This window comes from Mobula birostris, chromosome 32 (genome assembly GCF_030028105.1).
Source record: "Mobula birostris isolate sMobBir1 chromosome 32, sMobBir1.hap1, whole genome shotgun sequence".
Taxonomy (NCBI): Eukaryota; Metazoa; Chordata; class Chondrichthyes; order Myliobatiformes; family Myliobatidae; genus Mobula; species Mobula birostris.
The window spans coordinates 21,117,643-21,143,555 of record NC_092401.1 but is presented as its reverse complement, the minus strand read 5'-3'; the positions used below and the strand labels follow the sequence as shown (position 1 = coordinate 21,143,555).

At 42.3% G+C, this 25,913-nt stretch overlaps 1 protein-coding gene across 1 annotated transcript in view; it reads right to left on the bottom strand.

Moving 5' to 3' along the window:
- Positions 1–11,813: 11,813 nt before the first annotated feature.
- The window catches only part of LOC140191024 (protein GPR108-like), a 72,894-nt gene continuing 58,794 nt past the window's right edge, over positions 11,814–25,913 (bottom strand). The window contains exons 15-18 of the mRNA XM_072248064.1: positions 24,367–24,416; positions 22,100–22,183; positions 19,561–19,682; positions 11,814–13,597 (exon numbers count right to left, since the gene is read on the bottom strand). Coding sequence (XP_072104165.1) covers positions 13,510–13,597; positions 19,561–19,682; positions 22,100–22,183; positions 24,367–24,416 — 344 coding nt within the window. The 3' untranslated portion in view covers positions 11,814–13,509. The remainder of the gene's footprint in view (positions 13,598–19,560; positions 19,683–22,099; positions 22,184–24,366; positions 24,417–25,913) is intronic.

Genomic DNA, 25,913 nt, shown 5'->3' with positions numbered 1-25,913 from the left:
ATTGGTGAGGCCAAATCTACAGTATTGTGTTTAGTTTTGGTCACCAAATTACAGGAAGGATATAAATAAGGTTGAAAGAGTGCAGAGAAGGTTTACAAGGATGTTGCCGGGACTTGAGAAACTCAGTTACAGAGAAAGGTTGAATAGGTTAGGACTTTATTCCCTGGAGCGTAGAAGAATGAGGGGAGATTTGATAGAGGTATATAAAATTATGATGGGTATAGATAGAGGGAATGCAAGCAGGCTTTTTCCACTGAAGCAAGGGGAGGAAAAAAACCAGAGGACATGGGTTAAGGGTGAGGAGGGAATAGTTTAAAGGGAACATTAGGGGGGGATTCTTCACACAGAGTGTGGTGGGAGTATGGAATGAGCTGCCAGACGAGGTGGTAAATGCGGGTTCTTTTTTAACGTTTAAGAATAAATTGGACAGATACATGGATGGGAGGTGTATGGAGGGATATGGTCCGTGTGCAGGTCAGTGAGACTAGGCAGAAAATGGTTTGGCACAGCCAAGAAGGGCCAAGGGCCTGTTTCTGTGCTGTAGTTTCTATGGTTCTATGGTTAACATTAAACCTCCTGAAACGTTGATCTGAGTCGATTACATAGATTCTGTTCCACAGAGCAACAATCTCTTGTGTCTCAACTATTGGAATTCTCAATGCTACAGGCAGTTTGTTTGAACTTTAGGATCTGATGAATCAACACAACTATTGAAATAAACTTCCTAAAATGCTAATCTGATTAGACTTATTAATGTAGACCTTTATAGAGCAACACACAAGATGTTCGAGGAACTCTGAAGATCAGGCAGCAGCCATAGATGGGAACAAATAGTCAATGTTTCTTTCAGGCTGAGGCTCCAGCAGGACTGACTGGAAAGGAGAAAACGTACGAGATGGCAGGGGATAGGTGAAACCAGGAGAAGGGGAAAATGGGTGGGTGGGGAGGGTGGAATGAAGTGAGAAGCTGGGAGGCAATAGGTAGAAGAGGTAAAGGGCTGGTAGGAGAGGACAGTGGACCAGGGAAAAAGGGAAAAAGGGTTGGTAGGTAGATCTTACTTTTTTTACCCCCCAGGGATGTAACTCATGAGGTAAAAGGAGACAAATCAGTGGATATAGTATAACTAGACTTTCAAGGCCATTGCATAAAGTACGAGATAGTGGATTATTGCTTAAGGGTTTGGAGATATTATGGATAACATGAGAGAATGGAAAACAGTGGGGATAACGAATGCAAATACAGGTATGAAGTACAAAGTTGATCCTGCAGCGGGATGAGGGTGTCTGGTTGAAGGCTGCCTACATATCTTCAGTATTCAGATGTAGCAAGACTGAATCAGAATGAGGTTTAATAACATTGGCATATACTGTGAAATGCATTGCTTTACAGTAGCAGAATATTGCAATACACAATTTTAAAAACTATGATATACACTATGTTACGTACCCCGTAACTGGGTTGCCAAACCAGCAGAAATGGATCACTCAGTTGGAGTCTGGATTACTGGAACTAAGGATGTTTTATTAAAGAAATAAGCAGCACAGTACTCTAATAGTAAGGATATAAATGCAACAGGTTAGCAATGGATAAACACACATGTACACAGAACTAGGATAATAGGATCAATCAAGCTCTATCGTCGTCTAGGGGTAAATGACCAGTTTCAAAGTGACGCAAAGTTCAGTTCAGTTCACAGTAATCACTGCTGTGGGAGAGAGAGAGAGAGAGAGCGCGAATGAATATTCAAATCGGATTCCAAACAGACCTTCGATATTCTTCACAGTCAGCTTTCGGGCGAGTCCTTTGTAATGTCTTCTGAGGTCACCGACTGTGACCCCTCCATTTCAGATACGATCGTTCCTCTGCAGTGAACCTGGCACCCAGGCAAGGGCGGACACACACCAGGTTCCCGCCGATCGTACCTTTCCACCCTGTGCGTCTATGGCTTGGTCCCGCGATCAGCCCTCCAAAACTCCCACCGACTTGTGGGAGGCGCACCGCTTCCAGGGTCTCGTTACCTCATTGTCGTGTGTGTTGCCTTAGCGAACCTGTCCCTTTTTATCCCCCTGCTGGGGTATCACCTGTCCATCACACTTCAAACAGTTCAGGGTTCAAAAAGGAGCCGATCTTGACAGCTCTCAGACTGTGTCTTCTTCCGTTAAACTCTCCCGTCTCTTCATTAACATTTCCAAATGCTGTTCCATTGTCTTCCTTATCTATCTTTCTCCTGAAGACAGGTGGCAGATCAACTGCTGATCCCACTGGTGCTAGCACAGGACAGTTAACATCTTAATCTATGTGTACTCTTTGTAACCCTCTTTCGTCACAACTATGTAAAAAATTCTAAATAAGTAGAAAAAGAGTGAGGTGGTGTACATGTGTTCATTGTCCACTCAGAAATCTGAGTGTGGAGGGAAGCAGCTGCTTTTGAAATGTTGATTGGCTGTCTTTAGGCTCCTATACCTCCTTCTTGATGGTAGCAATGAGGAGAGAGCATGTCTTGGGTGATGGGGGTCCTGTATGACAGATAGATGCCACCTTTTTGAGGCATCACCTTTTGAAGATGCCCCCGATGCCCGGGAGGCCAGTGTCCACGATGGAGCTGGCCAAGGTTACAACTTTCTGCAGGTTTTCCTGATCCTGTCCAGTGGTTGCTCCATACCAGACAGTGATGCAATGTCCTCCACAGCACATCAGTAGAAATTTGCGAGAGTCTTTGCTGACATATCAAGTTTCTTCAAACTTCTAAAGAAATATAGCCGTGGTCGTGCCTTCTTTGCAATTGCATCAGTATGTTAGGGCCAGGATAGATCTTGGGAGATGCTGAAACCTGGGAATTTCAAACTGTTCCCCCTTTCCACTGCTGATCCCTCGCAGAGGACTGTGTGTTCCCTCGATGCCCCTTTCCTGAAGCCCACAGTCAATTCCTTACTTTTCCTGATGTTGATTGCAAGGTTGTTGTTGTGACACCACTCAACCAGCTGATCAATGTCACTCCTCTACGCCTTCTCGTCACCTTCTGAAATTCTGTAACAATAGTTGTGTCATCGGCAAATTTATAGATGGAAATTGAGCTGTGCCTAGCCATACAGTCGTGGGTGTAGAGAGAGTAAAGCAGTGGGCTAGGCATGCATCCTTGAGTGCAGCAATGTAGATTGCCTGGGTGATATTATTTCCAATCGGCACTCACTGAGGAAGTCAAGGATCCAGTTGCAGAGGGAGGCCCATGTTTTTGAATTTGTTGATTACAACCAGGGGTATGATGGTGTTGAACACTGAGCTGTAGTCAATAAACAACAGCCCGAGGCAGGTATTGCTGTTGTCCAGGTGATCAGAGACCGACTGGAGATCCATTGAGATTGTATCAGCTGTAGATCTACTGTGGTGACAGGCAAATTGCAGTTGGCCCAGGTCCTTGTTTAGGCAGGAGTTGATTCTGGCCATGGCCAACCTCTTAAAACACTTCGTCACAGTGCCGTAGTCTTTGAGGCGGCTAACGTTGCCCCTCTTGGGCACTGGTATGATTGACACCCTATTGAAGCAGGTGAGGACCTCGACCACAGCAGTGAGAGATTGAAGATGCCGGCATTTGGTTGTCCCAGGTTTTCTGTGCCGTTGCTCCTGAAAGACGTTCTGACATCAGCCTCTGAGACAGAGGTCACAGGGTCACCAGATACTGCAGGGGTTTGCACTGCTGTAGTCTTATTCTCCCTTCCAAAGCATACATGAAAGGTGTTGAGCTCATCTGGGTGTGAAGAATCACAGCCATCCACGATGTTAGGTCCCTTGTGGGAAGTAATGGCCTGAATGTCAAATTAATTAAAATGGAACTAGCTCAGCTGTTTGTCATTGCACAAAATGAGTTTGAACGGTATTTCAAAGATACTGAACTGAAACCTAACCAACTAAGAACTTCTACTGGAGAAGGGGTAACCCGTGGGGGAATGATATTTGTAACAGTGAATTACAACAAGCCACATTGGGCTTGTATGTGGTAAACACAGGAGGGCCAGCATCGTGGGGTTGTGGGTGGCTGAGACAAGAACAACTTGATTGAAGATCCATCTACCATTTGCATGCCACATCCACTACAAAATCCACTGAGAGTGAATTATGAAACATAGACCTCTACAGCAGATTACAGGCTCTTCAGCCCACAATGTTGTGCCAACTATACAACCTACTCCAGAAACTGCCTAGAATTTCCCTACCGCATAGCTCTCTGTTTTTCTAAGCTCCTATCTAAAAGTCTCTTAAAAGACCCTATTGTATCTGCCTCCACCACCATTGCTGGTAGCCCATTTCACGCACTCACCACTCTGTGTGAAATCTCCTCTGTACCTACTTCCAAGCACCCTCATATTAGCCATTTCACCCCTGGGGAAAAAGCCTCTGACTATCCACACGTTCAGTGCTTCTCACCATCTTATAAACTTCTATCAGGTCACCTCTCATCCTCCGTCACTCCAAGGAGAAAAGGCCAAGTTCACTCGACCTATTCTCATAAAGCATGCTCCCCAATCCAGGCAACATTCTTGTAAATCTCCTCTGCACTCTTTCTATAGTTTCCACATCCTTCCGTAGTGAGATGACCAGAACTGAGCAGTGCTCCAAGTGGGGTCTGACCAAGGTCTTATACAGTTGTAACATTATCTCACGGCTTTTGAACTCATCCCCACGGTTGAAGAATGCCAACACACCATACACCTTCTTAACAATACTGTCAAACTGCGCAGCAGCTTTGAGTGTCCTATGGACACAGACCCCCAAGATTCCTCTGATCCTCCACACTACCAAGAATCTTACATTCTTTCTTCAAATCTGACCTACCAAAATGAGACACTTCACATTTATCTGGGTTGAAGTCTACCTGCCACTTCTCAGCCCAGTTCTGCATCCTATTGGTATCCTGCCGTAACCTCTGACAACCCTCCAGACTATCCACAACACCCTGAACCATTGTGTCACCAGCAAATTTACTAACCCACCTTTCTAGTTCTTCTAGATGATGCCACAGCAGTGTTCAGATATGACATTGGAGAACTCAAACATATCAAAGGTAAAATTGTGTTAAATTTAAAATGTTCCACCCAAGTTTTACAAAGCCTGTCTGATCCCTTATAGCATCTGTGATAAAGTATCCAGTAAGCCAGATTACATGGAGGCTGAGGGAATTCTTTCCAAGGTTGAGTGGAGCCCATGGGCAACATCAGTGGTCCTAGTAGCCAAGAAGAATGAGTCTGTCGGGATCTGTGGTGATTCTAAGGTCACTATCAACCCAGTACTGCAAGTAGATCAATAACCTCTGCCCAGTATAGAGAATATCTCAGTAAACATTTCTGGAGGAAAACACTTTAGTAAAGTGGATTTTGCTGAGGCCTACCTCAGTGGAATAGTCCAAAAGTGTTTCTCATCATGCCAGAAAGCTGTGGACCAGTGGTACAAGGCTGCCCAGGCGCCCAGTGTGACCTGGATGACATCATTGCTACCAGTAAGGATTACAAGGAACATCTCCAAAATCTCTAAACAGTGTTAAAAGGATTAGAAGCTTATGGGTTTAGAACACAATGTAACAAATGTGAATTATTTAAACCAAGCATCATTTACTGAGGTTACACTATTGATGGACAAGTATTACACAAGTGTGCTGAGAAAATTCAAGCAGTGGTGGATACCACTAAGGCCAAAGGACGTGCCATAGCTGTGGTCCTTTTTAGGATTTGTCAGTTACTCCATCAGACTCCTGCCAAACTCATTACTTCAAATCGGGAAGAAATGGCAGTGGACAAAACGGTGTGAGGTGGCTTTCAAAAGGTAAAGGAAATGGTGCTGTCAGACACTGTGCTCACACATTATGATGCACTTCATCCAGTGAGGATTGCCTGTGATGCTCCACCTTATGGTATAGGTATAGTCGTGTCACATACATCACATTCATTTACCACCGAAGAAAAAGATTACACGCAGATTGACAGAGAGGCCTTGAGTATGGTATGGGGTGTAAAACATTTCAATGTGTACTTGTATGGGGAGAGAGTTTACCCTCATTACTCATCACCTATCACTGGTGTCCACTTTCAATCCATGGAAGGGCTGTTTCATGGAGGACACAATTACAAGATTGAATTCAAGAGGACAACTAATCATGGAAATGCTGATGGATTGTCCCGTTTACCGTTGGAAAAGGAAATATCTTCAAAAGAGGACACTCATCAGAACATATCCTCTCTAACGTGAATCAAAAGTCTCCCTATTATGGCAGAGTGGATCCAAAGGGAAACCAGAAAAGACACTACACTGTCTCATGTCTACATGGCCATCCAAAATAGCTGGAAAGTGCGGCAGAAACTCCAGTTCCCCCAATTTTACCAGCGCTGGGATGAAATTGCCCTTGATGGAGGTGGGATTGAGAGTTGTACCATCCAAACTGAGAGCTGTTGTTGGAGGACTACATGCCAATCATTCAGGCGTAGTCAAAATGAAAGCCTTGGCTGAAAGCTTTGTCTGGGGCCTAGGATAGACCAGCAGATCGAGCAACTGGCCATGCACTGTTCACATTGCTAACTTATCCAGAAGATGCCAGAAGGAGCGCCCATCCATCCCTGGGAATGGCCTGCATTCCCTTGGCTTGTGGATTTTGCTGGGCCACTCATGGTCATAAATTTTTAGGTACTTGTGGATGAAGCTACAAAGTGGCCAAAAGTGTTCCTAATAACCTCCACTACAGCCTCGCACACTGTTTATGTCCTGAGATGCTTCTTCAGCATCTCAGGATAGGGATGTCAGCAGAGCTGCAATGGTGTGTGAGAAAGGCACAGGACATGTGTGTTCCAAAAATGAAGTACTCCTCAAATGGTAAAACAGTACAACTGTGGCTGACAAGGGAAGTCAAAGCTGTTGTAAAAGCAAAAGAAAGGGCATACAACAAAGTGAAATTAGTGGGAAGATAGAGGATTGGGAAGGTTTTGAAAACCTACAGAGAGCAACTAAAAAAATCATTAGAAGGGAATAGATGAAATACAAAAACAAGCTAGCAAATAATATCAAAGTGGATAGTAAAAGTTTTTCCAAGTGTGTTAAAAATAAAAGAGAAATGAGAGTGGATATAGGACCTGAGGCAGGAGAAATAATAATGGGGGACAAGGAGTTGGCTGATGAACTAACTGAGTATTTTGCATCAGCCTTCACTGTGGAAGACACTAGCAGTATGCCTGATGTTGTAGTGTGTGAAGGAAAAGAAGTGGGTGCAGTTATTTTACAAGAGAGCAGATGCTCAAAAAGCTGAAAGACCTAAAGGTACACAAGACACCCAGACCAGATGAGCTGCACCCTAGCATTCTGAAAGAGGTAGCGTTAGATATTGTGGTGGCATTAGAAATTATCTTTCAAAAATCATTGGACTCTGGCATGGTGCCAGTGGACTGGAAAATAGCAAATGTCACTCCACTCTTTAAGAAAGGAAGGAAGGAAGGAAGCAGGAAGGAAATTATAGACCAGTTAACCTGACCTCAGTGGTTGGGAAGATGTTAGAGTCAATTGTTAAGGATGAGGTGATGGAGTACTTGGTGACACAGGACAAGATAGTGCAAAGTCAGCATGGTTTCCTTCAGGGAAAATCCTGCCTGACGAACCTGTTGGAATTCTTTGAGGAGATTACAAGTAGGATAGATAAAGGGGATGCAGTGGATGTTGTATATTTGGACTTTCAGAAGACCTTTGACAAGGTGCCACACATGAGGCTGCTTACCAAGTTAAGAGCCCATGTATTACAGGAAAGTTACAAACATGGTTAAAGCATTGGCTGATTGGTAGGAGGCAGTGAATAGAAATAAAAGGATCCTTTTCTGGTTCGCTGCCAGTGACTAGTGTTTTGCGGGGGTCAGTGTTGGGACCATTTTTCTTTGTGCTGTACATAAATGATTTAGATGATGGAATAGATGGATTTGTTGTCAAGTTTGCAGATGATACAAAGATTGGTAGGGGGGCAGGTAGTGTTGAGGAAACAGGCAGGCTGCAGAAGGATTTAGACAGATTAGGAGAAAAGATGTGCTGACATTGGAGAGGGTCAGAGGAGGTTCACAAAGATTATTCCAGGAATGAAAGGGTTATCAACAAAGGGACATTTGATGTCTCTGGGTCAGTACTCACTGGAATTCAGAAGGATGGTGGGGGGTGGGGTATCTCATTGAAACCTTTCGAACGTTGAAAGGCCTAGACAGAGTAGATGTGGAAAGGACGTTTCCCATGGTAGGAGAGTCTTGGACAAGAGGGCGGAGCCTCAGGATAGAGGGGTGCCCTTTCAAAGCAGATGTGGAGAAATTCCTTAGCCAATGGGTGGTGAATTAGTGTAATTTATTACCACAGCCAGCTGCAGAGGTCAGGTTGTTGGGTGTATTTAAGGCAGGGATTGATAGGTTCTTGACTGGACATGGCATCAAAGGTTAAGAGGAGAAGGCTGGGAGCTGGGGTTGAGGAGACAGAAAAAAAGGATCAGCCATGATTGAATAGCGGAGCAGACTCGATGAGCCAGATGGCGTAATTCTGCTCCCATGTCTTATGGTCTTCGCAAGGGCTGGTGTGTCAGTGACAATGGACCACAGTTTGTTGCGGAACAAGTTTAGTCATTCTTGAAATGGAATAAGACGTATTAATCTCACCGTACCAATCAGCTTGTTGGAAACATTTGTCCAAAGTCTAAAGGAGGCACTGCAAGCAATGTCAGCAGAACACACTACACTGACACTAAATCAGCTCTCCAATTTCCTCCTTGCAAATCATGGTGCTGTACACTCCACAACCAACTCTCCGGCTACACTGTTCCTGGGTTGTCCCTCGTGTTCACACTTGGATCTCATCAAACCCAATCTCAGGAATATGTAGGACAAACAGCTGAGATAAATTGAAGGTTCATCAAATAAGGAGGTTCGATGTTTTGCTTCTGGACAAGCAGTTCTGGCAAGGGACTACAGAGGTGATCAAAAGTGGGTATTTGCAAAGATTAAGACTGGAACTGTACCACATTTCTACATCAGATATCATCTAGAGGTGACAAATCAATCAGTTGAGGGGAGAAGGGAGGTGCAAGAGCCACTTCCTGCAGTCCCAGGTAAACCTCTCCAAGCACCACAGAGGAGGCCTCAGATTGTTTCACAGCCCCAAGTCTCACCTGACAAGCAGTGACCCTACCCTGTCAGGAAAAATGTTAACCCACAAGAGTAAGAAATTCTCTACAGCAATTAAATCTTTAGGCCTGAATGGGTATGTGTGCGTGTGCGTGTATATGTATGTTCTCCAAATCTTCATCTTCTTTGTAACGTTCAAGATGATTGTCGATATCTCTTTAAATTTTTTGTAGTTCCTAACTTTTTGAAGCAGTGAAATTGTTTCATTTTCATTCCCAGCTGTTTTTGGCATCTCCAAGCCTCAACGGTTGAAATCCCAGTGAGCAAAAACATTTTCAATGGTCTTACTGCTCATTTCTCACAAACTATCATTGGCAAAATCACTACTTTTTGAACATAAACATACACAACTTACGCTATTTAAAAAAAAATGCTTTAAGCATGGTGTTGTGTCCAATGGCCACGAGTTCACGAGACCGACACTAGTTAGAAACTATTTGGCAACAGTCCCCTTGTCTCAATTAAGCAGCATAGTGTCCTAAATAAACAATGGGAATACCAACTATTTTCTGATTCGTTTTTGTTCTTTAAAGAATTGTCCCAAATAAATGGCTGCCCTGATTAACCAGTTGACCATATAACCAGAATCCACTGTATTTCTTGAAAAAGTACAATGAAACATAGTGAAATGCATAATTTGCAGTAACAACCAACATACCCAAGAATGTGCCATTAGCAGCCTGCAAGTGTCACCACACATTTTGACACCAAAAGACCATAAAACATGGGAGCAGAATCAGGCTATCTGGTCCATCACGTCTGCTCCACCATTCTGACATGCAGGGACTTGCAGGAAACCTTCAGACTACATAAGATCTACACCATCCATTCACTGGAAAATCAAGTGGTGGGGACAATACGACACTCCAAGCTGAAAATCTGAATCAGCCTTTCTCAACCTTTTTGCCCTGGGAATCCTTGCCTAAAAATTATATCTACAGCTCACAGTACATTAGCATGATCAGTACGTTGTAGATATAATAATCCAAAAATAATTGTCCATGCTCTTTTGAGTAGAGAACAAATTTTTAGCCAACCTTTCTTGAAAAAAACACAAGTAGTTAAGCTTAGCTTAACTTAACTTTCTTGAAATTAATCTTTCTTTCCCTTTCATTAATTTTGAAAACTCATAAGGTAAACAACAAATTTCTGTTAAATAACTGGCTTAAGCCAAAATGGGATTCAATTTTTTTAAAGGTAGGCCTGGTAGATTTAAATGAAATGAAGGTTGAAAATTGATTTTAATTAATGCTATTTACAACATAAAAATTTATTTTGCAATGTTGAAGCAGTGTGTTGTGACATCATCGGGATTTTCTTATTTTAAAAAGAAGAAAAATGAAACTTCTTATGGAGCCAAACATTGATGGGGCACCATCAGTACAAATGCCAACATAGCTCCTCCATGACAGACCTTTTGCTTCCAGATATGAAGACAAAATATTAAATATATTTCGGCCTTTGCTTGTTTCAGGCAGCTCTTTACAACAGAAAAACAATTCTTGAATTTCACCATCATTTTACAAGTCTTACAAATGCTACAGCATGACATTTGTTGGTGAAATCTGTTGACTCATCAACCTGGATAGAGAAGCTGTTGTTTTTCAGTTTATCACACAAAACAACTTATTGTACTATTGAGAGTGAAACCTCTTCAATTTCTCGTATTGCATCTTGTCCTAACATTTTACCCACTTTAGTTTTACATGCTGGCATTATTAGGTTCTCACCAACTGTGTGACCTTTTCTTTTTGGGGTAACAAGTTCTGTTACTAAATAACTTGCTTCCTAAACTTTTTTTAAACTGTGACTTTATTAACAAAAGTTTGTTTTGTTTCAAGATTCCAATAGCTGTTTAAAATAGTTAGTACTTTTACGTGTCATATGGCTGTGATTTGTAGTTACGTGTCTTTTCAATTTTGCATATGTAAGTTGTTTGCTACAGACCAGCCACAATGGAATAGGACAACTTGGATCACCAGTCCATGTAAAATCCATTGATAAGTAGCTTTCATTGTAAAGATGGACCTTTTTTAGAAAAATGTCCGTTGTTGCATAGCGAAGCAGCAGGCCAGCAGTTGAATCATGGGGCATAAAAAATTCCTTCTTTCCCTGCAATTTTCTCCTACACTGGTGGAGTCTGATCACTCCCGTAAGTCAGTCAGCAGCTGGGGGAGGTAATTCAGGAGGCAGAGGCTGAAGTTATAGCCAAGCTGGGCGAATCCATTCAAAGTTCAGAAAATGTATTTCATGCTCATCAACCTACCCTCCTCCCCTCTGTGCAACACAGCACTCACCAATTATGAACGTCCTCCCCTATCTCAACGTCAAAAACTGAGAATAGACAAGCAAAATAAACACTTCCGTACCAGGCTAAGAGACCTGCTCAGTCACTGCCCACCACTGCCAACACTACCATCGTGCATAGTTTAAAAGATGTTTTTAAAAAAATAAATCACAATCTCTCGTGGACCCCGGTTGAGAAACCCTGATCGAAATCCTGACCTTGAAGTGGTTTCCAGTGCAAAAAGTCCTTTCCTCAATCCAGGGCGACTTTAAACCACTTTCCAGCATTTGCAGTCTCATCTTATCTCACATCTCACAGTACAGAAGTTATGACAAGAGTCTGGATCCAATTATATCCAAATTTTTTTAATTAAAAATTTCATTACAACAACATCAAATCATTTCAAAGCATACATTTATTTCTATGGAGAAAATAAATACATCAAGCAGATAACCCAATAGATTGAAGCTCCATAAATTAAAATGGGTTCTGGTGAGAACTATGGCAATAATCATTGCTCTGATGTGGTCTCGACAAACCTGCACTCAGTAAATGCACAACAACATTATAGCAACTTGCATAGCTGCAGAAATGCCACTTCTAAACTCCGAGAAGGCAGCTTTCTTGGTCCCTATGCAAGCATTCAGATATACTGCTGGAAAAGGCACTTGTGCTTATGGTCAGCAGCCACCCTGAACTCATAAAACAATGGATGCCCAGAAAGGCCAGATGGGCATAAAGAAACAAAAAAAACCTATAAGTGAGAAAGGTTGACTGAGGGAGGCTGCACAAGAGCCCAATAGATGGTGTACAAAAAAAATGAGAGCAAATAATGCAGGGAAACAGAAAGAAATGGGGAGAGTGCAAGACAAAAAGAATGCTATGAACAGTTCAAGAATCCCATTATTTTAAGCATTAATTTAAAAGCAAAACTTATTTAAATACAAATTCTATAATGGGATCATGTGAATATCATACAAATATTTATACCCTCATACAGTTTTCTTAAACATGAAATTTTATACAAGTTATCAATTCCTATCACACCAGCCAGATGCAAGATCTCAGTCCCTAAGACGGGAAAGTAAAATCAGAAGTTCTCTGCAGAACTGCTCTAAAGGCACTGCAAAGAAAAATATTACAAAATGGGTCATCTTTATACAAACCTGTGGAAATCAGGAATTCAACAGAGCTGTTGCAACATTGAGATGGTGGAGAGAATTACTGCTCGGCCACAGTTCACCTTCTGTGCAAAAAGATAGCGCCTCACCTCCGTGTCTGGGGCTCAAAAGTAACTTCTTGCTCTCCTCAGCTGAAGTGTTTTGGGTCCCATGTTTTTAAACAATTCCTGCCACCAATCTCACTCTCCCAAAAGAGTAACATTTCACTACAATCAAAATAAGATTATTAAAAATAAGCTATCAAAAAAAAAAGGTCCAATCGTTTCTGGATTGATATCCCTAGTACCAGGTACAAAATAATTGAATTAAATAAAGTCTACATGCTGCAGTACTGATTCTCATTATGTTTTCTATAAAAGAATCGCAGCTGCAAACCATTGACAAAATAACTGGGCCTAGCCATCTTCAAATACAAGGTCATGCAGATGACAGGTTACACACAACATAAGGTGCTGCTGAGAAAGTGGAACAGCTCGCAGTTTAAAAAAAATCACTAGAGTTTTCTTGTGGAAGCATAGTAAACAAACATCAAAGGTAAACAGTTGTAAACAGTGAATGAAGTTTACTGGAACAAAATGTTGTCCTTCACTTACTTAGGAGTTTGGTCATAAAGACTTAGGAAGAAAATACTTCCCACTAGAATACAGGTATCATAGAAAGATATATCTTGTATGTATTACATATGTACAGATCAAATTAGCCAATTTATTTGCAACAGTTACCTAACTGGAATTGCAACAGGATCCAGTAATTTCCCACTGGAAATTCCTGTGCCAGTTCTTTTTCCCAATTTCTAGGTAAAGGCAAAAGGCCTCAGGCCTCATTGACATGGAAACAACCAGTTTGAAGATGGCAGATTTCATACTGAGGAATCTTGAATCTGTTCGCGTCCATTGTTGGTCCTCTTCACTTTGGTTACACTTTCCAATAGACCCGACTCAGTCAGCCTGGTGGAGACAAGGTATTGGGAGAGTTACTGACAAAAATCGCAAGTTGTACAAACATTCACTGCACACACTGGCAGCTCATACTGTACAGAACAAGTTGTTTTGTCAAAAAATTACTTCATGAGGGAGTCATTAACTACTCAGTGCACCTGATAATCCAGGTGCAGTGGGGGGTGGGCTGCTGTCTTTGAAATGGGACATTAATTAAATATTCCCTTAGGTCAACTGTGTGGGTTGGTAGGTTAACCCTCTCGTGAGGAGGCGAGTGGTGGAATCTGAGAGGGGTAGATGGGAATGCATGGGATCAACGTAGCATGAGTGAATGGGTGGGCGGGTGGTTGATGTGGACAGTGAGTGCTGTGTCCTGTGGTACAACAGGAGTACGATGACTGCAGCGTACACCATCTATAGGAGAAATGGAGGCACAGATACACATCATAGGATCAACAGGGGCGGCAGTGTAGCATACTGGCTAGCACAACGCTTTACAGTTCCAGTGACCCAGGTTCAATTCCCACAAACTGTACAGAGTTCGTATGCTCTCCCGGTGACCGTAAGTTTCCTCTGATTTCCTTCCAGTCTAAAGATGTATCGGTTGGTAGGTTAATAAGTCATTGTCAATTGGCTTGCGAATAGGCTAGCGTTAAATTGGGGGTTACCAGGCCAATATAAGGGCCGGAAGGGCCTATTCCATATTGTGCCAGAAGATTTTTTTGACATACAGAGGACGCTGCTCACCAATCCTGTTCACAGTCAGCTCCCATCTCCTGACTCATAGCCTCGATTATGTCCGTCCAAATGGACACTCAGAGACTGGGTACTGACGGATTTACTCACCCCTTCTCTTGTCCTCATCTCCCTCTGGTGCTCCTCTTCCCTCCCTTTCCTCTATGGCCCCCCTCTCCTCTCCCATCACTGATCACCCTCCAGCTTCTTACTTTACCCTCTTCCCCCATCCACACACCTTACTCCTCACCTGGTCTCACTTATTACCTGCCACTGTGTTCTTTCTCCTCTCCCCACCTTATTCTGATGTCTTCCCCCTTCCTTTTCAGTCCTGATGAAGGGTCTTGGCCCGAAATGTCGACTGCTTATTCCTTTCCACAGATGCTGCCTGATTTGCGGAGTTCCTCCAACATTTTGTGCATGTTGCTCTGAATTTCCAGCATCTGCAGAATCTCGTGTTTATTGGGCGCTGTTCTTAGTAACAGCCCAACACTTATTTCATTTCTTAAAGCATGTTATACAATGGTATAATACATTTCCGGTAAACCTAAAGGGAGTAGAAAATGTACACACACTCTCTTGACTGTACGTGGTTCCAGTCACGTGCTTGATCGTCTGGGTTCCAGCCACGTTCCCCATTAGAACTCAAGTTTGTTCATTGTCAGAGGCATATAAACACTGGTATAAATGTAAATGCCATGAAAATTTGCAGCAGTGCCGTACATTACAAACATGACAAATGTAAGTAAACAAATGTTAAAATAAAGAGGGGGCGCGGTGGTACTGTTGATCAGAGATAGTGACACGTCTGCAGAAAAGGAGGAAGTCATAGAGCAGTTGTCTACGGAGTCTCTGTGGGTGGAAGTTAGGAGTAGGAAGGGGTCAATAACTCTACTGGGCGTTTTTTTTTATATAGACCACCCAATAGTAACAGGGTCATCGAGGAGCAGATAGGGAGACAAATTCTGCAAAAGTGTAATAATACCAGGGTTGTTGTGGTGGGAGATATTAATTTCCCAAATATTGATTGGCATCTCCCTAGAGTGAGGGGTTAAGATGGGGTGGAGTTTGTTAGGGGTGTTCAGGAAGGTTTCTTGACACAATATGTAAATAAGCCTACAAGAGGAGAGGCTGTACTTGATCTGGTATTGGGAAATGAACCTGGTCAGGTGTCAGGTCTCTCAGTGGGAGAGCATTTTGGAGATCGTGATCACAATTCTATCTCCTTTACCATAGCATTGGAGAGGGATAGGAACAGACAAGTTAGGGAAACGTTTAATTGGAGTAAGGGGAAATATGAGGCTATCAGGCAGGAACTTGGAAGCATAAATTGGAAACAGGTGTTCTCAGGGAAATGTATGGAAGAAATGTGGCAAATGTTCAGGGGATATTTGCGTGGGGTTATGCATAGGTACGTTCCAATGTGACAGGGAAAGGATGGTAGGGTACAGGAACTGTGTTGTACAAAGGCTATTGAAAACCTAGTCAAGAAGAAAAAGCATAGAAAAGGTTCAAAAAACTAGGTAATGATAGAGATCTAGAAGATTATAAGGCTAGCAGGAAGGAGTTTAAGAATGAAATTAGGAGAGCCAGAAGGGGCCATGAGAAGGCCTTGGTGAGCAGGATTAAGGAAAACCCCAAGGCATTCTACAAGTATGTGAAGAGCAAGAGAATAAGACATGAGAGAATAGGTCCAATCAAGTGGAAAAGGGTGTATGGAACTGGAGGAGATAGCAGAGGTACTTAATGAGTACTTTGCTTCAGTATTCACTACAGAAAAAGATCTTGAAGATTGTAGGGATGACTTACAGCAGAGTGAAAAGCTTGAGCGTATAGGCATTAAGAAAGAGGATGTGCTGGAGCCTTTGGAAAACATCAAGCTGGATAAGTCACTGGGACCAGATGAGATGTACCCAGGCTACTGTGGGAAGTGAGGAAGGAGACTGCTGAGCCTCTGGTGATGATCTTTGCATCATCAATGGGGACGGGAGAGGTTCCGGAGGATTGGAGGGTTGTGGATGTTGTTCCCTTATTCAAGAAAGGGAGTAGAGATAGCCCAGGAATGTACAGACCAGTGAGTCTTACCTCAGTGGTTGGTAAGTTGATGGAGAAGCTCCTGAGAGGCAGGATTTATGAACATTTGGAGAGGCATAATAACCATAACCATATAACAATTACAGCATGGAAACAGGCCATCTTGGCCCTTCTAGCCCGTGCCGAAATCTTAGTCTCACCTAGTCCCACCGACTTGCACTCAGCCCATAACCCTCCATTCCTTTCCTGTCCATATAGCTATCCAATTTAACTTTAAATGACAACATAGAACCTGCCTCAACCACTTCTGCTGGAAGCTCATTCCACACAGCTACCACTCCGAGTAAAGAAGTTCCCCCTCATGTTACTCCTAAACTTTTGCCCTTTAACTCTCAACTTATGTCCTCTTGTTTGAATCTCCTCCACTCTCAATGGAAAAAGCCTATCCACATCAACTCTATCTATCCCCCTCATAATTTTAAATACCTCTATCAAGTCCCCCCTCAACCTTCTACATTCCAAAGAATAAAGACCCAACTTGCTCAACCTTTCTCTGTAACTTAGGAGATGAAACCAGGTAACATTCTAGTAAAGCTTCTCTGTACTCTCTCTATTCTGTTGACATCTTTCATATAATTCGGTGACAAGAACTGTACACAATACTCCAAATTTGGCCTTACCAATGCCTTGTACAATTTCATCATTACATCCCAACTCCTATACTCAATGCTCTGATTTATAAAGGCCAGCATACCAAAAGCTTTCTTCACCACCCTATCCACATGAGATTCCACCTTCAGGGAACTATGCACCATTATCCCTAGATCCCTCTGTTCTACAGCATTCTTCAATGCCCTACCATTTACCATGCATGTCCTATTTTGATTAGTCCTACCAAAATGTAGCACCTCACATTTATTAGCAATAAACTCCACCTGCCATCTTTCAGCCCACTCTTCTAACTGGCCTAAATCTCTCTGCAAGCTTTGAAAACCTACTTCATTATCCACAACTCCACCTATCTTAGTATCATCTGCATACTTAATCCAATTTACCACCCCATCATCCAGATCATTAATGTATATGACAAACAACATTGGACCCAGTACAGATCCCTGAGGCACACCACTAGTCACCAGCCTCCAATCTGACACACAGTTATCCACCACTACTCTCTGGTGTCTCCCATCCAGCCACTGCTGAATCCATTTTACTACTTCAATATTAATACCTAACGATTGAACCTTCCTAATTAACCTTCCGTGTGGAACCTTGTCAAAGGCCTTACTGAAGTCCATATAGACAATATCCACCACTTTACCCTCGTCAACTTTCCTAGTAACCTCTTCAAAAAATTCAATAAGATTCATCAAACATGACTTTCCACGCACATGATTAGGAATAGCCAGCATGACTTTGTCAAAGGCATGTCGTGTCTTACGAGCCTGATTGAATTTTTTGAGGATGTGACTAAACACATTATTGAAGATAGAGCAGTAGATGTAGTGTATATGGATTTCAGCAAGGCATTTGATAAGGTACCCCATGCAAGGCTTATTGAGAAAGTAAGGAGGCATGGGATCCAAGGGGACATTGCTTTGTGGATGCAGAACTGGCTTGCCCACAGAAGGCAAAGAGTGGTTGTAGACGGGTCATATTCTGCTCGGAGGTCGGTGATCAGTGGTGTGTTCTGGGACCCCTACTCTTTGTGATTTTTGTAAGTGACCTGGATGAGGAAGTGGAGGGATGGTTTAGTAAATTTGCTGATGATACAAAGGTTGGAGGTGTTGTGGATAGTGTGGAGGGCTGTCAGAGTTTACAGCGGGACATTGATAGGATACAAAATTGAGCTGAGAAGTGGCAGATGGAGTTCAACCCAGATAAGTGAGAGGTGGTTCATTTTGGTAGGTCAAATATGATGGCAAAATGTAGCATTAATGGTAAGACTCTTGGCAGTGTGGAGGATCAGAGGGATCTTGGGTTCCTAGTCCATGGGACTCTCAAAGCTGCTACGCAAGTTAACTCTGTGGTTAAGAAGGCATACAGTGCATTGGCCTTCATCAACCGTGGGATTGAGTTTAAGAGCCAAGAGGTAATGTTGCAGCTATATAGGATCCTGGTCAGACCCCAGTTGGAGTACTGTGCTCAACTCTGGTCACCTCACTACAGGAAAGATGTGGAATCCATAGAAACTGTGCAGAGGAGATTTACAAGGATGTTGCCTGGATTGGGGAGCATGCCTTATGAGAATAGGTTGCGTGAACTTGGTCTTTTCTCCTTGGAGTGACGGAGGATGAGAGGTGACCTGACAGAGATGTACAAGATAATGAGGGGCATTGATCGTGTGGCTAGTCAGAGGTTTATTCCCCAGGGCTGAAATGACTAGCATGAGAGGGCACAGTTTTAAGGTGCTTGGAAGTAGGTACAGAGGAGATGTCAGGGGCAAGTAGTTGTTGTTTCTTCGTTTTACGCAGAGTGTGATGAGTGTGTGGAATGGGCTGCCGGCGGTGAATGCAGAAACGATAGGGTCTTTTAAGAGATTCTTGGATAGGTACATGGAGCTTAGAAAAATAGAGGGCTATTGGTGCACCTAGGTAGTTCTAAGGCAAAGACATGTTCAGCACAGCTTTGTGGGCCGAAGGGCCTGTATTGTGCTCTAGGTTTTCTATGTTTCTAACAAATAATACAAAAATTTACATGACAAAATAAACATAATCGGCAGTACTGCAAGTTCAGAGAGAGGAAAAGAAAGAGTCCAGTGTGGTGTAGAGAATTTTCAGGTCAGTTCAAGAAACTGATGGTGGTGAGGAAGAAGCTACTGTTGGACCTTGAGGTGGGGTCCTGAGGCTTCTGTACCTCCTGCCTGATGGTAGCATTGAGAAGAGGACGTGGCCCAGATCGTGTGGGTCCATGTTGAGATGCATCATTCTCCAGCTCATATTCGGACAAATGAGTGTATTAGATGCCATCCATCAGGATATCTGAACAATTGGATGCAGGATTATCCGAGTTTTATTGCATTGCTGTGTACTTGGGTGGGTGAAGTAGCCCGAGAGGAGCTCAGGGATGGTTTTAGAAGACCTGGTTTGTTGGGATAGATGAACTAAGGGGGTGGGTAGCAGTGAAGGCATCCACCAAGACTGTCAAAATGAGTATAGCAGGGAGACACAATGACAAGCAGATTAACTTTGGCAGATACTCACACTTCATCCATTGTGACATCCTCCTCGTCTTGTGGCAGCTGTAGGTAGGGGTTGTTGGAGGCTGGTCGAAACTTGAAACCCGTCAGTACAAAGAACACCAGTGTTGACACCTCCACTAGAAACTAATAGAATGAAATAAATAGTAAGCAGCCGAAAAGGCAGAAGATTCATCGTTAACCTCAATTGCCAAATAAACAGGCAAAACCTGTGCTGATGTATTCAGGAGCAAGTTACACAGAGTGCAAATCCAATTTTTGTGGTCTTTCATGCAGATTTGAATACAGTTGCCCAGAAATCTATGTCAGTGATAAAGCAGCTGATTCTGAATGATCTGGAGTGTAGGAGACTGAGGAGTGAACTTACAGAGGTATAGATGAGGTGAATGTCGCAGTCTTTATCCCAAGATGGAATAATCTAAAACTAGTGGGCGCAGATTTATGGCGAGAACGAAAAGACTTAAGACATATAGTAGGGGAGTATAGGACAGAGGGCACAGCCTCAGAATAGAAGGATGTCCCTTTAGAAGGGATGAGGAAGAATTTCTTTACCCAGTGGTGAATCTGTGGAATTCCTTGCCACAGATGGCTGTGGAGGCCAAGTCATTGGGTACATTTAAAAAAAGAGGTTGGTAGGTTCTTGACTAGTCAAGGTGCCACAGGGAAGAAGGCAGGAGAGTGGGGTTGATAGGGATAATAAATCTCTCTGATTGAATGGCAGAGGAAACTTAATGGGCTGAATGTCCTAATTCTATCCTATGGTTTTAGCTCTAGTTACCCAAGGTGGTAACTTCAACTACAAATATTTGGGTGTAGCTATGCAGTATCCATTTGGAAAGTATCAGGTTTATCAATGAACAAAATATAACGTACACAAGAACAACTGACCCTCTACTTACTCTCCTAGCTGGTTCATCTAAATACTCTTTGACCCAGATTACACCAAAAGGTTTGTGTCAGTTCTAACAAAACCAAAACATTGATGGGTGCAACTTGTTTATTTTCTGTACTTTCTGTTGATTTCAACTGTAATGTTTGCCTTTGTTTATTCCCGTCTATGCTTAGCTATTTTGGTATTTTAATGTCTTACTAGATTATATGCTTGCTATCTCTTACTATAATCTTCTCATTTTTAACTGATTTATCACATGTACATGGAAACATGCAGCGAAATGTATCATTTTTATTAAAAACCAACACACCCAAGGATGTGCAAGCCACAAATGCCAGCGCCAACATGCCTACAATGTTCCACAGAACAACACGAGCTGCAAGAACAAATCTAAACTAGACAACAACAGTAAAATAAGCTCCTTTCTCATCCACCCACCCACCCAGAGAAGGCCTCTAGCCCCAGGATGCACTACTCAACTCTTTCACAAACTTGCACCAACTGTTTCAATAGTAGATATCAATTTTACAAATACAGTATCACAAACTCAACATTATTCATCATGTTTTCTGAGTTCTTGTTTAAGATGTCATTTAGATTATTACAAATCTGTTATTATAAACTACCTTTATCTAAAGTATAGAATGAGGGAAAAATAAATCTAATCCTCAAAATTACATCCTCTTTATATTGGCACTCATTAATTTCTTTGATAAATATAATGACAAGCTTTATTTTGAACCAAGTAGCTTAGAAAAAAAACTGATGGAATTTAAAGAAAATTAGAAGTTTGATGTTTTCAAATATACTACTCAGAACGTGAGTCAGTAATGGAGCAGTTTAACCATTTATTGCCCATTACTAACTGCCCCTGACTAAAGTGGGTCAATTTAACATGCAGTTATGAGTTGAACACATCTTAATGGGGGGTGCAGTCTCACAACTCTGGCTGGTTAAGAACTGACAGATTTTCTTCTTGAGTGGAAATTAATATAGAACATACAACAGTACAACAACACACAGCTATGTGATGTTGTGCTGACCTTTCAGCCTACTCCAAGATCAATCTAACCTTTTCTTTCTGCATAGCTCCACATTTCCATTCATCCGTGCGCCCATCAAGCAGTCTCTTAAATATCCTTAATTTATCTGTCTCCACCACCACCCAACAGTGTGTTAACATTCTCTGTACAAAAAAAACCTACCTTCGACATCTCCCTATACTTTCCTCCAGTCACCTTAAAATTATGCTCTCTTGTAATTTTTTTAAATTAATTTTGTAATTTCTTCTGTAATTTTTTTAAAGTAATACATTATTCTTGCAGTTTTTTGGTAACCAAACTGTTGGTAATCAAATAATTTTAAATGACTTCCTAGGCGGTCACAGTGGGATTGTGTTTCTAGATCTTTGGATGATTACTATGCTACTGTAATCGTTTTACATTTGGTCAGTTCAACCAAATATCACAATTTCCAGTGGCCAGAGAGATGGTCCAAGAGGAGGAGGAAGAACATGGATCTGAGTCTATCTTTTCAATGCTCTGTCATTACAACTCCTTTCAATACGTCTTGGAGTTATTCTCCTGTTACCAGTAATTAAAGACCCAAAAGCCAATAAAGAGCACCCATTAAACCATCAGCACTTACTTACATTATACATCCACTGCCACTGAAACGGGACAGTGAACTTCAGAAGAATTGCGATGATCCTGGTGAAATATATGTAGCAGACAATCTGAGCAAGGAAAAATATTTGAGATATTATTAGAAGCATTAGAATTATTAGAAACAAAATCTAGAACATGCCAAATGGTACACTGTAGACTGGTGCTCCTCACTGGTCTAGTCGGCTCACTACACAAGGGTACTTAAACACACAATAGAAACGGAGTATTCTATGTAATACCTAATGACTGCTCCACCAAGGTCAGAGGGAGATTAGCTTTACTTGTCACATGTACACCAACATATACAGTGAAATACGCCATTTGCTTAAATGGCCACACTACAAGATGTGTGAGAGACTGTTGCAAGTGTTGCTGTGCTTCCGGTGGCAACACAGCATGCCCACAACTTACTAGTCCTCACCCATACATCTCCTTTTCGAATGTGGGAGGAAAGCAAAGCATCTGGAGAAAACCCATAGGAGTTTGTATGTTCTCCCATGATCGTGTGGGTTTCCTCTGGGCGCTCCAGTTTATTCCCACATTCTGAAGATGCACAGTTCAGGCTGGGTAAGGGAGTTGTGGGCATGCTACACTGCTGCTGGAAGCATGGACAGTTATGGGATTCCTCACCCCCACAACCCCCAGCACTTTCTCAGACTGTTTTGGTCGTTGACGCAAATTGATGTACTTCACAGTGTTTTGATGTACATATGACAAATAGACATAACCTTTAAACTTACGCAGTTACGGGAGAACGTACCTTACAGACAGCAGCAGAAATTCAACCCCAATCTTCGAATCATTAGTGCTGTCAAGCATCACGCTAAAAGCTACACTACCCTGCTGGCCTCTTGTCTCATCTTTTGCTTCCATTTTCCTTATTTCATCCCCAATTTCTCATTTCTAAAAAATAATCAGTCTTATCCTTAAACACCCAGCATCCAAGTATCCAAAGCTTCCTGATGTAGATGAAGGAAGTTTTCCTCATCCCAGTACTAAATGGCTGCCCTAAGTTGCCCCCAATTCCAACTAGGAAAACCAGTTTGGTCTGCCTTCAGCCTCATCAACTCATCCATGACCTCCGTGTTTCAACTGGTCACTTCTCATCCTTTCAACACTGGAAAACACCAACAACTACAGGAGGAAGGGAGAACTGGGCAGTGACAACTAATTATCAATTACCTTTAGATACTTAGTTATTTATACTGACCTGGTTAAAGATATAGATGAGCTTCATTTGTATATCAAAACATACAGTGAAATGCATTATGTCAATGACCACACTCCAGGGACGTCCTGGGGCAGCCCACAAGTGTTGCCATGCTTCCGGTGCCAACATGCCCAAACCTCACTAACCTACCGACCAGTACGTCTTTGGACTGTGGGAGGAAACCGGAACACTTGGAGGAAACCCACGCAATCATGGGGAGAATGTAGAAACTCCTTACAGACAATCGTGGGAATTGAACCCTGATCTTAAAATAGGTCTGTAAATAGTTATGCTAACCCTAATACTGTGTTGTCTGGCAGGAAAGGAAAGAACCAGAGGTACAGGTTCAGGATTAAAAAATAAACCAGTCATTTCTCTGAATAAATCTGAAGACTGGAAATTTCTCAGGACTGTAGGTATTCAGCCACAAACATAGTTTCAATAGATCTCTGGATTTATGGAATGGTGAAATCACCCAGGATATTGGATAAGTACTGGCTGACACACGATGGCGGAGAGCGGACAAGGCTCGAGAACGTGCAGCCTTTTCACGATTGTTTGTTGTCATTCTCCAATACACATGTATAAAAGAGAATGAAATGATCATTACTCTGGATCTGATGCAGCATAAAAGAAAAACATAATATAATAGCAATCCCATAAATCACAATGTGGAAGTAACTGTACATACATCAACTGACTGTGTGTACATAAAGTGACTCTGAGGGATGTGCATGTGGGGAGGACGAGGTAGGTCATTGGGTGGAGGTACTGGTGAAAAGAGGTTAAAGCTGCATCTGAAGCTACATCTCACCAACCTCTGCAGAGAGCTACAACACCAGGTCCAAACACTGCCTCCGACATTGCCATAACCCTTCTCCCAACACCAATTACTTCTGCTCACATTCCAAACCAAAAGTTGCCCAAGCTGCGTATAAAATACCGGCTTCCTGTTTCTGGGAACAGCCTTCTGTTCTGCTGGAGCCCGGCTCAAGAGGCAAACCTGATTGCTACCTAGCAGCAGACAATATACAGACCTACCATGACATAAAAGTGTCTGAAGAGTTTCAGCTTTGCCAAATTCATTGCAGCTGCAGATACAAAAAAAAATTAAAATTAGCGCACACAAGTTCTTTTTTCAGCAAGATATTCTCATTTGTTTCTTAAACACAACAGACCCTGCAGGTGCTGAAGATCTTGAGCAACACACGCACACAATGCTGAAAGAATTCAGCAAGTCAGGCAACATCTGTAGAGGGGAATAAACAGTTGATGTTTCAGGCAGAGCTCGTTCATCAGGACTGGAAAGGAGGGGGGCATCTTTCTAGTCCTGATGAAGGGTCTCAGCTCCAAAATTCAACTGTTTATGCCTGACCCACTGAGTTCCTGCTCATCTGTTTCTTATTTAAACACAGAGGGTCAGACCATGAGCACGCCCAGCGACTGACAGTCCCATTACGTTGACCAAACATGGTGGGTGGGGCACAGGACCCGTCAACAATATTTAACATCAACATCTAGCACTTACAGTCCAGTCCCGGGTTATGAATGCCTGACTTACACCAACAGATGAGCAAGCTTGCCTTATATTATTAGTAACAGTAACCAAAATCCAATTTATGGACTCTTTCCTCTCTCCACTTTTAGCAATTGTTCTTTCTTAACTGTATTATGTGCTTCTGATTCCATTCATTCTAATATTGTGAAGATATTTAAAATATTGGGGTGATGTTTGTGCATTTTCTGACTTTTGGACAAAATCAATTTGTGGACATTTATAAAAACAGAACCTGTTTTTTCCCCAATATGGCCTGGACTGAGTAATAATAGTGACAGTGGGGCGGAAGGGAAGCTGCTAGGGGTGGGGTGGATCTCCCTTGTAGGGACATTAAGTTTCTGAATACAAATTATAATGAAGTATAATTATCTGACTGACAGACTCATTCAAGTTTACCAGGATTAGAGGGCATGTGTTATGAGGACAGGGTGTTTTCTCTGGGGCAGTGGAGACCAAGGGACCTGATAAAAGCCTGTTTGAACACGAGGAAAATGTCCAGGATACACACAGTAGGTGCCTGAAATTTGCAGCTGAGGTGACAGTGGAGGCAAATACAATGGAAGAATTCAAGATGTTTGTAAATAGGCTCAAGAAAACCCAGAGAATGGAGGGATATAGACTTGTATCGGCAGAAGGAATTAGTTTAATAGACTTCCAATTACTGGATTAATTAGTCTGGCACAATTCGTGGGTCAAAGGGCCTGTTTCTGTGCTATTGGTAAAACAGACACAGGGAGGCTGATAGCTCGACCAAGTGCCACCGGCTAGGGACATTAAAAAAAATTTATATTTCTAGCATTTTCCTTTTTGTTTTGGATTTTCACTTAAAGGAATGAAGCTGGGCATTTAGCACAGATGAGAAGACAGATCTTGTCAGACATTTAAAGTACAGTGGATTCCAGCTAATTGGGACCCATCAAGACCAGTACATTTTGACCCAATTAAGTGGCTGCCTCAATTAGCCAGTTTCATGGAAATAGTTAAAAGGTATTAAAAAGGCAACTACTGTTTAACCAAGAAACAAAGTATT